General features: G+C 39.8%; 2 protein-coding genes across 3 annotated transcripts in view; one reads left to right on the plus strand and one right to left on the minus strand.

The window, feature by feature from the left end:
* Positions 1-2,942, plus strand: part of RAVER2 (ribonucleoprotein, PTB binding 2) — a 44,386-nt gene extending 41,444 nt beyond the window's left edge. For both annotated transcript variants that reach the window (XM_083510277.1, XM_083510278.1), the window contains exons 13-14: positions 661-786; positions 1,393-2,942. In XM_083510277.1, coding sequence (XP_083366403.1) covers positions 661-786; positions 1,393-1,539 — 273 coding nt within the window. In that variant the 3' untranslated portion in view covers positions 1,540-2,942. The remainder of the gene's footprint in view (positions 1-660; positions 787-1,392) is intronic.
* A 569-nt stretch (positions 2,943-3,511) lies between these two features.
* The window catches only part of JAK1 (Janus kinase 1), a 35,313-nt gene continuing 25,645 nt past the window's right edge, over positions 3,512-13,179 (minus strand). The window contains exons 16-25 of the mRNA XM_083510257.1: positions 12,914-13,049; positions 11,621-11,772; positions 11,115-11,265; positions 10,251-10,345; positions 9,079-9,271; positions 8,293-8,417; positions 7,216-7,388; positions 6,365-6,482; positions 5,088-5,198; positions 3,512-4,911 (exon numbers count right to left, since the gene is read on the minus strand). Coding sequence (XP_083366383.1) covers positions 4,810-4,911; positions 5,088-5,198; positions 6,365-6,482; positions 7,216-7,388; positions 8,293-8,417; positions 9,079-9,271; positions 10,251-10,345; positions 11,115-11,265; positions 11,621-11,772; positions 12,914-13,049 — 1,356 coding nt within the window. The 3' untranslated portion in view covers positions 3,512-4,809. The remainder of the gene's footprint in view (positions 4,912-5,087; positions 5,199-6,364; positions 6,483-7,215; positions 7,389-8,292; positions 8,418-9,078; positions 9,272-10,250; positions 10,346-11,114; positions 11,266-11,620; positions 11,773-12,913; positions 13,050-13,179) is intronic.

A 13,179-nucleotide genomic window follows, 5' to 3' on the forward strand; every position in this document is an offset into this window, starting at 1 on the left:
ATGAGGTGCATTCCTCTTATGTTCATGTTCTGCATTTATAATTGCCCGAGTTTTCCTTGGCTGATCTGGGCACAGGAAATCAAGAAAATTGTTCATTGGGCTCTAGCAAAATCTCAATACCATTGTCAAAACGCCTGTAATTTTAGGGAAGCATTTTAACAAGGTGATGTAGCAAAGGTTACAGCATCTGAAAAACAGAATGAATTGGTTTTCATTGGTGTTTGGGGTAAAACATCTCCCAAGTTTGGTACTGACCATGTTTCTGGCTCAGATGTCTGAGAAAAAAATACACTCTCCCCAAACAGTAAAGGGAGATTCTCAGAGATACTTTGCCTTTAAGAAACTTACACTACTTTTGAATACAGGCAACAACAGATTTGTGTGTGTCCATTTGAGGTGTGACTACACATGTGCACATCGCAGAGACTCAGAAGTGGTAGGAAAAGCAGGCACAGTCAAATGGGCTTATGCACCCTCTTGCTGTCACACATCATGACCTGGACTGCAGCCCTTGCGCAAATTGGGGGTTGCCTGCACATTGATCCTCTCCTCTTTCTGTCACAGAATTTATGATTAATCGTTTCTCCCGGAAATATGTCTCCGTTTCTGTTCAGTGGCCAACAACCATAGTGTTTCCCTTTCTGTGTTTTCTCCATGTAGGAATCTGATAGTGGAGTGTATGGGGACTTCAGTAGCTACTTGCAAGTCATGCCATCGTATTACGCTGCCACCCAGGGGTCCTTCCATCCAGGCATTTTGCCACTGGCACCTCAAAACCCACTGAAGGTAAGAGGAAAGAATTGGCACGCTTATTCCTGAAGCGGCCGATAAATTACACTACACATCTGTGATGGATAGCCTTTCAGCATTCTCATGTATTTTTAAATAGTATGCAAATGAGAAATTTCATTAGGTACAGCTTTCCAAATGCAGTGGATGAGTAGGATGAAAGTGCAATAAATAAATGAGCTAGAATTCCTTCACACATACATATGAAATGTAGTCAAATTTTTATATTAGAGAGAGAGAGAGAAGCAGAGAGACCAATTTGGAAAAGTTCTGCATACTAGTCTGTTTCTCTGTTGGCACCTACATGTTGCTAGGTTGATGTCTTGTGCTGCCACCTAGTGTTCAGAAAACGCATAATGCAGCTTAAGAATTTGTCAGGGCTGCTATACAAAGTCTTTTGACTTCATTTCGTTGCTATTGAAAAACATTCCAAGTAGCCTTATAGTTTGTCCTAGTCCATTTATTTTATTTTATTTACGTAACTAGATCTAGTGTTGGTCATCCATAGAGAGCAGTATAGTTTGGTTATAGAAAGGATAATTCAGTATTCTTTCAAATAACTGCACACACATTGCTGTAATAATGGACTTTTATGATGTTTAGATGACACCAATAAGAAACGAAAAGCGGGGCTCTTCGTACCTCATCACCACTCCAGAAGATGGCCCAGTGGAATACGTTGGTCAGCAAACTCAGGGCTCGGGAGTACATTATGCAGAATTGTATCTTAAAAGAAAACGTGTTTATTAAGATCAGCATCTTGCTTGGAGTCAAAGCCACATTCATGTCATCCTTACCTTTCACTTTTAATATGTATTGTAGATATTGGAGAACCAATCTATGTACCAATCTAGTAAATTTATGTGTGGGGAGCTACTAATAGCAGATACCCTCCAGATTAGTTTCTATGCATTGAGTGACAATTAAGTTATTTCTTAAGCTCTTAAAGAAATGGCAGCTTTGCCCCCTTGAGAATGTCTCTCGAAGCAATAAAATAACAGTGAGAGGAAATGTTTTTGCTGGGAAAGTTGCAGTGGTAGTCTTAAAGAAACAATTGTGCTGGGTTTTTCCTCCTTCAAAGATTTAGATTCCTGGCTGCAATGTTAAATTCATGTTTGATCCTGATAGCAATATTCCTTTATTGGCTTTAATGGGGCTTGCATATTGGATTACAGCCCAGACAATGGTTAGGTTGAGTGTAATCATTGCAGTACAGTCTAGTCAGAGTAGGCAGATCTTTTCTGGATTAAAAATAAAAAATAAAATAGCAGTTGTAGCTGCTAAAGTGGAAGTACGCTAGGAAGATATCAACGCACTTCATTAAAATAAATGATTGTTGGCAATACCAAGTGTGCACGACAAAATTTCCATGAAGAGAATTGATAGTAGCTGTGCATTTATAGTCTTAGGCTTCTAGGTCTATTTCTTGTTAATCGGTTTCTTTGGGGGAAAATAATGTGAATTTCCATTTAGTATCCAGTGGAACTGAATGCATTGCTATCTTACTGACTTGCATTTAGTTTAAGGATCTATCTGCTCCACACCCTATTTCTATACTACAGTACTCTTGATTAATCACTGCCACCTTGGAAATTCTTCAGTATCTTTTCTTGCACTTTATAACCATGGCAATTATTTGTGTTCACCGGAACCGGGTGGAATGTGGTGTATTCATGCTTTTTGCTGGCTCTTAATTTATTTCTAACTAAGATTCACAGAAAGCTACTTTCCTGTTGTTTGGAACATGTTTGAAATAACCAATACAGCTGCCATTTTCCATAGTAACCCCAATTTGCAGGTTTTTGTTTCTGAAGTAAGATTTAAAATGCATGAGGCCCAGCATTAGCAATGGTAAAATCCGCAGTGGGAGGTTATGAAGAAATGTACATCAAGGAAGGCAGCATAGCTTGTCTCCAGTGAAGAGAGATCAAGGTAAGCCTGATTGAAATCCAGTCAGATTTAAAGTTAGGTGCAGTTTACAAGTTTCTTGATTAGGAGGCTGTTATATAAAACTAATATACATTATTCAGAAGTAACAGAACGTCGTAGCGAGATTTTTCTTCTCTGTGTTTAGTATTATTCACATTGAATGTATCTTTTCTGAGCAATCAATTTCTCTGTAAATAAATTGGCAAGCTACACTGAAGTATAAAGCTGGCGTGGCTTATTGTGCGCTCCTGAAGGTACATTGTGAATGTTGGGGAGGGGGAAAGGCCTGTTGTGAAGCTGAGAAAGGGGAGTTGTGTCCTATGAATGCATTGTCTTGTGGCACATTTTAAAGACACTTATGGTGCTATAAAAAGCAAGCCATGTCAAATATCAGCAGGGCTACCTTTCTGAAAACTTGATTTGTTTAGTCAGTTGAATATTTGTAACCCTAGTACATGATCCCCTAAAGTGTATGTGTTGTATTGTTAACATGACTGGAGGTCATATTGCTTGAATTTTTAAGTTTCTAGGACAGGTTGGGCAACCTCCAGGCACCATAGGTTACCCCTCACCTCTGACCTAGAAGCGCTGCTCTATTTAATTCACGTTGTACTTATGTACCAACCTATTTGCACAGTAAGGGCCCAGATTTTCAAGCAAACTGGCTGCCAGTACCAGTGAGGTTATAGCTGGCGCTGTGATTCTCCCAACAGTTTGACTTCACCTTTAGAGGTGCACTCAACAACCCTTGAGAAATGTTGTCTCAGCTACAAATGAAGGCAATGCATTAATATTAATTGATAAAATCTTTATTTTTTATAAAGAATAACAAAGTGCATACAGAGTACAGTGGGGGGAAACAGGCAGTATTTGCAAGAGGGTTCTTACTTGATAGCATTTCTGATTTGTTACACATTACATTATTGCAAATTCTGAATAATTCCTGAAAAGCAATATCTGACTTTAGGAAAAAGATTAGCCTTCCATCTGTTAAGACAAGCAAATTCACAGAGTAAGGCAATGCATGCATTCTGGCCCCAGAGCTTGTACATGGCTCTCTTCATTGCAGAACATACTGAATCCTACTTCTTTTATAGCAAGTACACAATGCAGGAATAATGTACATCCATCCCCCCACTCCTGGTTAGCATGTTATCCCTTGTAATATCTTCATTTACAGAGTGCACATTAAAATCCATGCACCATTCAGCCTCACTGGAGAAATTATGTCTTCAAAACCCACTATTCCGCTTAATTGTCACTTGCAATCTGTTACCCAATAAAAACCCCAAATGTTGTCATGCTTCAGTGGTCTTTCCCCTGACATTATTTTTGCACCCCTAAGATTATAGTTTTTTTCCTTTTAAAAGAGAAGGAAAATATGAGAAGGACTGACTTCTGTGATGTAGAAATTTTGGACTAGATCAGAATGCTCCAGGACAAAGTGCCAATGGTGTCTGGATTTTAATGAATATACTAAAAGCAAATGCTACAAATATATATCAAGAGGGAGAAACAATGCTGCGATGCCAAGAGTTACTTCAGGTTTGCTGAACACAAACCGCTTTTGCGAGTTGATGCAAGCTCAAAAAGTAGCTTGGGATAGATCCAAAGTCCCTTTGTGTGTAGGACAAAACTGGTGTTGGATTCCAACCAAAGTTATCTAGCACACCTCCTTAATATTCATTATTGAATGCTGTCAAGAACATTTCTATTTATCTGCCATGATTAACATTTTGTACTGTAATGACAGCCACTACACTGTTTGGAAATCATCTTTTGCTCTCTAATACAACATGATTCAAACTTTGTATAGGCACATATCACTTAACAGTAGCCTTAAGAGATTTTTTTTCCTCCCTCAAAAGTACTTGGCCCAGCAGCTGAGATGACCCTGTTGGCACAGATATATAAACTGGCAAAATGCTCAGCAATGTTCTCTGCTGCTTATCGGACTCACGTGTTGGCTACTCAAACAGAAAACCCCTTTTCAGACACAACATTACCAAAGTACAAAATTACACTAGGTAATAATAAAAAGGCCTTGTACACTTTTCAAAACATTTAAGTGGCAAGTATAAAATGTATGGATTACATTTTTTGGATAAGTGCTTCAAATCCTTGAATCAGATTGTGAAAGCTTGTCCGCTCACCTGGGTCTTGAACCCAACACTTCCCCATCAGTTGGTTAACCTAGTAAATGAAAAGGGTACGTTATGGCTTACACATCAAAAGATTCGGACATTAACTTTGTGTCTACATATACAAATTGTGATTAAAAGAGCTTTATGAGCTTTCACAGGAAAAACATCAAGCTGATGGGAATTTGCCCAACACAAGACGATGCATAATAATTCTTAATGCCTTACCTCTGGTGGGCAATTTTTAGGACATGGCAAACGTTTGCCTTCTCCTAATACCCGCACAAGCCGTGTCACTGTCATCTGGCCTTGAGTTGGTCCAATCATATTCAGGAATTCCTGCAAGTTATGAAAACCCACATTTAATCTCATTTCTGTTAGTAAAAGGGTATAGCTGGGCTGGGTGCCAGAGTCAAGGGAGAGGGTAGGAGTGGTGCCTGCTTGATGGCAAGGGCCCAAAGGTAGGTAGCAGAACCTTGGACAACTGGCGTGGAGGTGGGTAAAGAGAGGTTAACGGTGGGGGAAATAGTTGGGATATGTATGCCTGCACAGCTGCCATTCCAAAGACTAGCAATGGTGGGTTGTACATAGGTAGAAGGGAGGGAGCATGGGCACTGGGTCAGAGGGTTACGATAAATGGAATGCAAACAAAAGCAAGCAAGTCAGCTTTGCTGTAGAGACCAATGTGGATTACAGAAACCTGGGGAGACTGAAACTGGTAGAACCCAGGCTTCAGTTTATTGAACGAACCCCTCCTTCCCTCTTTGCTGACCTGTTGTGTCTAGCTAACCAAGGATTGGGACGCCCAACCCCTTAGGAACAGTTTCACATCTTTGCAAAGGATGGACCCCTAAAAGTGAAATTTCCCAAAATAGAGAGAGGGTGTGTGTACAAGGGAGCCTGCGCTTGGAGAGTTTCAAAGGCACCCAAAGAGAAGTTTAAGAACTTGTCTACTGGTAACCCAATTTTATAATGACTATATCCAGTGCTTTTCTTCAAGGGGTAATCAAAGAGGTGCAGGTGGTGTATACCCTTAAGTGTGGCACTGACTGTAACAACTTCATGGTGAGTACTGGCACCTATTTGTCTAGAAAAAAAGCACTGGCTATATATCGAATTGCTTTCTTAAGATCCCTAGACAACCTAGAAGTAGAAATGGTTCTCCTGTGAACATAAATAACTAGTTTCAAACAGAAATTATGGGACCAGCTATATAAAGTATGATCATTTTCATCAAATAAAAGGTCTATGTTCATCCTTTCATTTCATCCCAACTTAAGCTTAGGAGTTTCATAAGTGCTTCGGGGGTGGGGATCGTTTTCAGACAATGAACAACATTCCCCTAAATGCAGTGTTATTCATGTATGCACACACTTAAGTGCCCTGAAATCTGGGACTTCTAAGGATTAAAGAGGGAAAGGACCCCTTAAAGCACTTACACACACATTACTCTTATTTTGGAAGAAAGCATATGGGAAAGAACTTTTCATTTCACAGCTACTTACTGCCATTGGACTGCACGCAGGATCACAATAGGTCAGTAGCTCATAGAGAGTCACTCCAAAGGACCAAACGTCTGAAGCAATGTAGAATTTGCTCTGCAGTAAGCATTCAGGAGCATACCTGTAACCATAGAACGCTTCCATTTACTCTTGGTAGAACTGCGGCACAAAAGCCAAAACTCACTTTGCATCATTAAATAGCAGAATTCTGGATAGTGATGTTGCCGTCGCAACAGAAACTACTAATACGACTCCATATGCTTCACAAAAAAGTATTATGCATCAATTGAACAAACAAGAAAGAAACAAATATTGAAATAATTAAAGGTAAGAGAAAATTGTAAAGAGAAAGAAATATCAAAGGACTAATCTACACCGGTCAGTTAAAACATTTAAAACATGTAATAAAAATGTGACACCAGAAGGCGCTGTAGAGCAGTGAGCCATTGTCAATGTAAAATTGCATTGAGAGCTTATACTACTTTTTTAATAGTGTTTTCCAGATCAATATAGATCCAGCCTATGTCTGTTTTCAGGCAAAGACAACTACGAGCCAGATTATAGTTTTGCAAGTAATTCCTATACCTAACTACAAATGTAAGCATAAAATGCATCAATAAATATATGTACACGTCACCACCTGTCAAACTGTACTTGTACTAGAAAATGCAATACAAGAACCCTTTCTTATGGTCAAGTGATCATTATCAAGTTAAAACCTCCCATTACTTATTGATAATACCTACCATGAGGATAATCCATAGTGACACACAGTGCAGTTTCAGCTAAAAATAATAATATCTCTTGCAGCAAAAACTTACTAGCTTGTCACTATATATCTCTTTCTTCCTTACCAGAACACAGGGCTGTCTTTTTCATCATTGACTTTGTAATATTCCTTATCCGTCTCAATTGCTTTGGTTAGCCCGAAGTCCCCAATCTTCACTCTCTGTTCATTTTCAACTAGAACATTCCTTGCGGCTAAGTCTCGATGAACATACTGTTGAGATCCCAAGTAGTCCATTCCCTGATGGTTGAAGACACACAAAATTTCAAGTATTGTTTCATTCTCTTGCAATTAATTGCTTTCTACCTCAAACACCGCTAACAATTTTCTTTAGAATTTGTACACCCAATCCTTCTGTTTGGTAAGCTTTTCAGTGCTTATAGTCTGAACCTCCTACAGAACCAGCTAGAGTTTTGGAACTAAAGCACATGGCAGTGTGAAGAATCCCTAGGCCTTAGGCTCTTTTTTACTTTTTCTAAAAAGTCCTCTCTTTTTGCTGCTGCTGCTTGGTTACATATTATTTGGCCAGAGAGAAAATTAGCAACAAAGCTCACTTTAATACAAGGCTGTATTATCATTTTCAACATCGTTTTCAACTTTCATAAATGAAATCATTCACCTCATAAAACATGGGGCACATTAAAGGTAAGAAACTGGGAGCAAAGATAAAGTGAAGGATATACATGGTTTTTTATCAGGTTGTATGAAGAACCAGCTACACACACCTTAAAGCTCCTTAAACCCCAAAGTCGGATTCAGGGTACCTGTATCCTGCCATCACCAAGGTCACTAACTGGTGCCCCCACACTTGTGGACTCTGTCCCTCCCCCAGGAACTTGCCTTTTAAGAAACCCCTAAATACTTTTTGCATTTATCTGAGCTGCTTATGGCTGCTGTCCCATTAGCTTTTATTAACTTTTTTGCTCAGTTGGTTGTTCTTGCATTTTTATTGTAACTGAAGGGCTGGCCTTAACTGGGATGGAAATGTTAAATAAATCATTCTTTTCAAAAAGCTAACAACCCTCCCCCCAAATTCATGCATTATGATTTTAAACAGATATTTCGATTCTGAACACATGAATGAAAATTAAACATCAAGACACTTACTGCTACAACTTAAATATTAAAATATGTACGGCATTACCTTGCAGATTTGTACAGCGTATTTCAATTGCTGTTTCAGACCGATTTTATTCTTGTTTAGTGGAAGATATTCCTTTAGGCTTCCAGAAGGAAGAAACTCCATGATCAACTTAATTCCATTTCCACCTTTGATCAAGAAAGCCAAAATTATCCCAAGCAATTTTCAGAGTCAACGCCTATTATATAGTGAGTCCAGCCAGTGGTGGTATGGTAACATCTTTATTCATGGCAGCAAGCAAGTAGAAAGACACACAAAACCCCAGCCCAGCTACTATATATAGGCACCTGGGCTAGGACTACCCAACCCAGAAAGTAATCACTACCTCCCTTAATTAGTTCCTGGCTGCTCTGCTACTGTTCTGTGCCTGCAAATTCAATACACAACACCCTTGACCACATTATTATTATTATTATTATTATTATTATTATTAATATACTGCCCTATACCTGGGGGTCTCAGGGCGGTCAAGTATTACTTTTTAAGTATTTTCCATGGTCCATTTCATCCAGTGTTTTCCTAACACCTTTCCATCCCTCCTAATCTTTCTGTTCCAAGGAAAAGAATGATTCACAATGACCGGAAAAAAGGTCAGTTTGTCCGTTTTCCCAGCTGCCATAACCAGGGGATGTAACATGTGTAATAAATATGTTCAATGGGATTAAGACAGAAGTATATTGTATTGCTAGAATTTAGTAATTGGTCTCTTCCTAGATATGTCAGGGGGAGGGGGATAATTTAAAAGCAAACAGGAAAACTGAAAACATTTTCAGAACTTCCAGGGCTTACCATCTTCGGTGCAGATTCCTTTGTATTTCACGATGTTTTCATGATAAAGCTTCCTCAGAATTTCGATTTCTTTCTTTAGCTCAGCAATATGGTTCCCACCACAGTCAGGTTTCAGTGACTTTACCGCCACTTGTTCTCCAGTATTATCACCCTCAGGGTCGTACCTGCAGAGTTCAACTTTTCCAAAATGGCCCTAATTTCAAAAAGAAAATAAAAAACCATGGTCAGCCACCACACGCTTGCTTTGCAAAAGAAAGAGAAAACCAGGCAGCTACTTCACCTAGGAGAATGTTTCAATGATACCCAGTGATAGGCTGCATTCGTGATCAGCCATCACTGCAATAACGGGGTGACCTCCACTATTCAGAAGTTACACAGAAGAAAAATGAATAGGAACCAAATCCCTGCTAGGTTTCTTTTACAGACTTTTGAATCAGCTTCTGGCTTTATTGCTTAGTGGATCTGTGGTTCTTGGGACAATCACTTAACCCTTATGGACCAAAAACCACTCCATACTGGGTGCTTCTGGGTATCTGCTTCAGTCCCTCTTTGCACTACCAGAACATATCTACTGAACATACAAAAGCAGGGGTGGCTAACCTGTAGCCCTTCAGGTGGCGTTGGACTGACTATGTTGGATGGGGCAGATGGGAGTTGTGGCCTTCTGGATGGTGTTACTTAGTTACCACAGATGTCAAGCAATAAACAGAATGTCTATAAAACGTGTGTGCGGTACTTTCTCTCACTGAAGTGTTTGCTACAAGTAAAACGGGGGCCTGGAACTTACACCAAGGGAGGTGGGACTCCCAGGTAGATTTGAGCTAAGGCATATCTCTACTCAGAAACCTTGCCCTTTGCACTCTGTGCTGCTTTTGGAGCCCTATGCATATTTACTTCTGTCAGAAGGGAATATGCCACACTTCACTTGCTCTATAAACATATGAACAAATCCATTGCCCTGCACAGAGAAATGGGCTGACTTAACACGTTATTCCCGTCTCTAAAAACAATAGATGGAACACAATGCTGAATGATCACAACAAAAATACAAGCCATCTATGTTTCAGCACACCATGACTACAGGTACAAAAGGGGAATAAGAGCACCTTGTACAGCACCTCAGTGCCAAATCTTCAAAAAATACTGAGCAGCAGCAATAGAAGTAAACATACCTCGCCTAAGTCACGAATGCGCTTCAAGAAGCGTTTCTCAAAAATGGTAGGATCAATCTCCGCATTAGGCTTCTTCTCCGAGACGATATCAGGATCTGACACAGGTAAGAATATTAGTGTGGTACAAATGAGTAGTTTTACCCTTTAAATTTTCAAATCTGTTTTTACATATGCTTGCTTTGCATTTCAACAGACCCCATCACCTTGCTGAATGTTCTGTCAAACTGCAGATTCCTAACATTTGTGTATCTTCCTCTAAATCATTGGCCCCAGTGAAAATCTTTCCAGAAGATGGACGATTGCTTTAGAAACGAGGGAGTTAAACTGGCAAAGGGAAGCTGACAATATCTGAGGGCAGGGATTAGCAGTCACCTGCTCCATTCTGAACTTGCAGAGTAAACCTTGTAGTCTTATTCCTAGCCGAGAGCCAACCACCCTCTCACCAAGGCAAGCAGAATCATAGCACAAGGTGTGGGCAAGAAGACTACACACAACCTCTCAGTGAGGGGTATTAACACTGGCAAAATAATCATTAATACACGGGAACCGATGGTGAGGCAGAGCTTGACAGCTCTACCCTTACGTCACCCTGGATGCTTCCATAACTACTGTAACACAAACAATATTCCATGACAACGGCAATCCAAAACAGTGTCGGGTTGCAGATTTTTATGTATAGAGCCATCTTGGTAACTATCTTACTTTCTGAACAGCAAATCCCTTCTGTGCCTACGGGGGACTATATATGGCTTTTTTATACTGCCATCAAGATGTTTGCAAATTCATTAATGTTAATGTATCCCACAGAGCAAAGAAAATAAAACTGACAATGAAGAGGGGAAATAAGCAAAATAGATTACTTACTTTGTTCTTCTAGCTTGTTGATGTCTCGCATGATTGCTCTGAAGAATGGTCTCTGGCTGGGGTCATAGTGCATGCACTGCTTCATCAGGTCAGCCAGCTCCTTGCAGGATGGGACTGGAAGTGTGAAATGCCCTTCATAAAACCTCTCCTTCTGCAAGATTGGTTGGGAGACACCTGTGTTATTCATAGAGCTAGGAAACATGCCTTCTTTCACGCCCCAAGTTTCAAAAGAGGCTGCCTTCCAGCAGGAAATATCCTTTTGTAGGGGAGCTCTTAGCAGTGGACTGAGGTTTTGCAAAACCCCACTGGGGTTTAATTAGGCTACTCAGAACGTGGCTTCTGTTTGTAAAACTCTACTGCGCACTACGAAAAGGTTCTTCGGCTGACATCTCCGCTTGCCCTACACGCTTTCTACAAGAGAGCTAAAAATGTATTTCCACAAAAGGCAAAATATAGTAAGAAAGGGATACCTTAACGTCGCCACGCCACAGCCACCCAGGCCTTACCTCTGCTAATGTCTTGTCTTTAAGTGGCACTTCTCCATTGTAGCAAATTTCCCACAGTGTTGTACCAAAGCTCCACTTATCAGCAGCCACACTTAATTTTTTTGAGTCTTCTACACATTCTGGTGCAAGCCAAGGGATGCGCTCAACACATTCTGGGAGGAAACAAAAAAAAGAGGTGAAAACGGTTTTGAAGCTAGTCATGGTATTGGTTGCTTAAATACAAGTTCCTTTTAAAACTACTTTTGGGGGGGGGGAGTGTACATTGAGGAGACTCACTTTTAACGTAAGAACAGAACTATTAATAGAAATAGCCACTTCTATAAAGAAAATACATGGAAGGAAAGAATCTGGAAGCAGTTATGGAATGGGTGTGGGTTCGAACCCCACATCGGGCAAAAACAACCCCTACATTGCAGAAGGTTGAATATGGTCCATGTGGTCGCTTCCAATCTACATTCTATGTATCTGCCATATTTCAGCTGTGCGAACAGTCTTGAACTACCTGAGTCACTTGAAAGATTCATTTATTGCCCTCTTGTTTCTAGGGAGAAACTTGCTAAATCTTGTTTTTTTACTTTTCTAGTATTCAAGGGATCTTGATCTATATACGCACAACATTCTTAGTTAATCTGTAAACAATCTGCCCATTTTGAGGTGTCCTTTGAGTGCCCTATATTGCAAGAAGGGTGTATAAATATCACATTTTCAAAAAAAACCCAAACCAGTAATTTTGGCCTCTTGGACCCATGTATACCAAATTTCGGGGCTGCATGTCATCAATAGTTATTCCAACACTTTTTTTTTAACACAAACAAGTTCAAAGTTGCCTTCATATCATGGGGTAGTCAATCGCTTCAGAACCCTAGTTTCTACTGTTCAATAGCATTGAACAAAATGAAAAACTATAGTTAACAGGCTTGTCTGTTTGCTCACACAAAAGGAGGAACAAAGTACTGCAAGCAGAGAGTCAAAGCCTAGATATGAGCATGTAAATGCAACCAGTGTGCAATTAAGTTATGGCATTCAGTACCATGCTGTGGGCAAGTTAGTCCTTCTAATATTAACCCAATTGTAACATTAAGGGCAGTTCGACTTTTTAAGCAGAAGTTGAATGGCCCTCTGTCATGGATGCTTTAGCTGAGATATGGACAATGCCAGCTATTCTCAGTGCATCTCTTTGGAAAATTAGTGCCAACACACTCTAGACATACACATTGATATACAGATGCATGATACAGGTAGTAAGGTTGTTTTCTTTACAATTCTGATAAAAACTATTTTCTAAAAGAATACCTTTTCTAGACAGCACTGTTATTGGAATTCCTGGGTCGCTCAGTTTTATGAAAGGTCCATATTCATTGTCAATTCCTTCCCTTGCCAAGAGTATATTTTTTGTGCAAACGTTTCCGTGAACTAGATCTTTGTCCTCCTGCATTTATAAGAGAATGTCATGAAATTGGCGTGTTAATACGATGGCATCCAAATGCACCGGATACGTTTTTGAATAATCTGAAAAATGTGCTTAGAACAACAGTTCACAAAACACTACAGAAGTTCAT

The sequence above is a fragment of the Podarcis liolepis genome (assembly GCF_965112155.1).
Source record: "Podarcis liolepis genome assembly, chromosome: 6".
Taxonomy (NCBI): domain Eukaryota; kingdom Metazoa; phylum Chordata; class Lepidosauria; order Squamata; family Lacertidae; genus Podarcis; species Podarcis liolepis.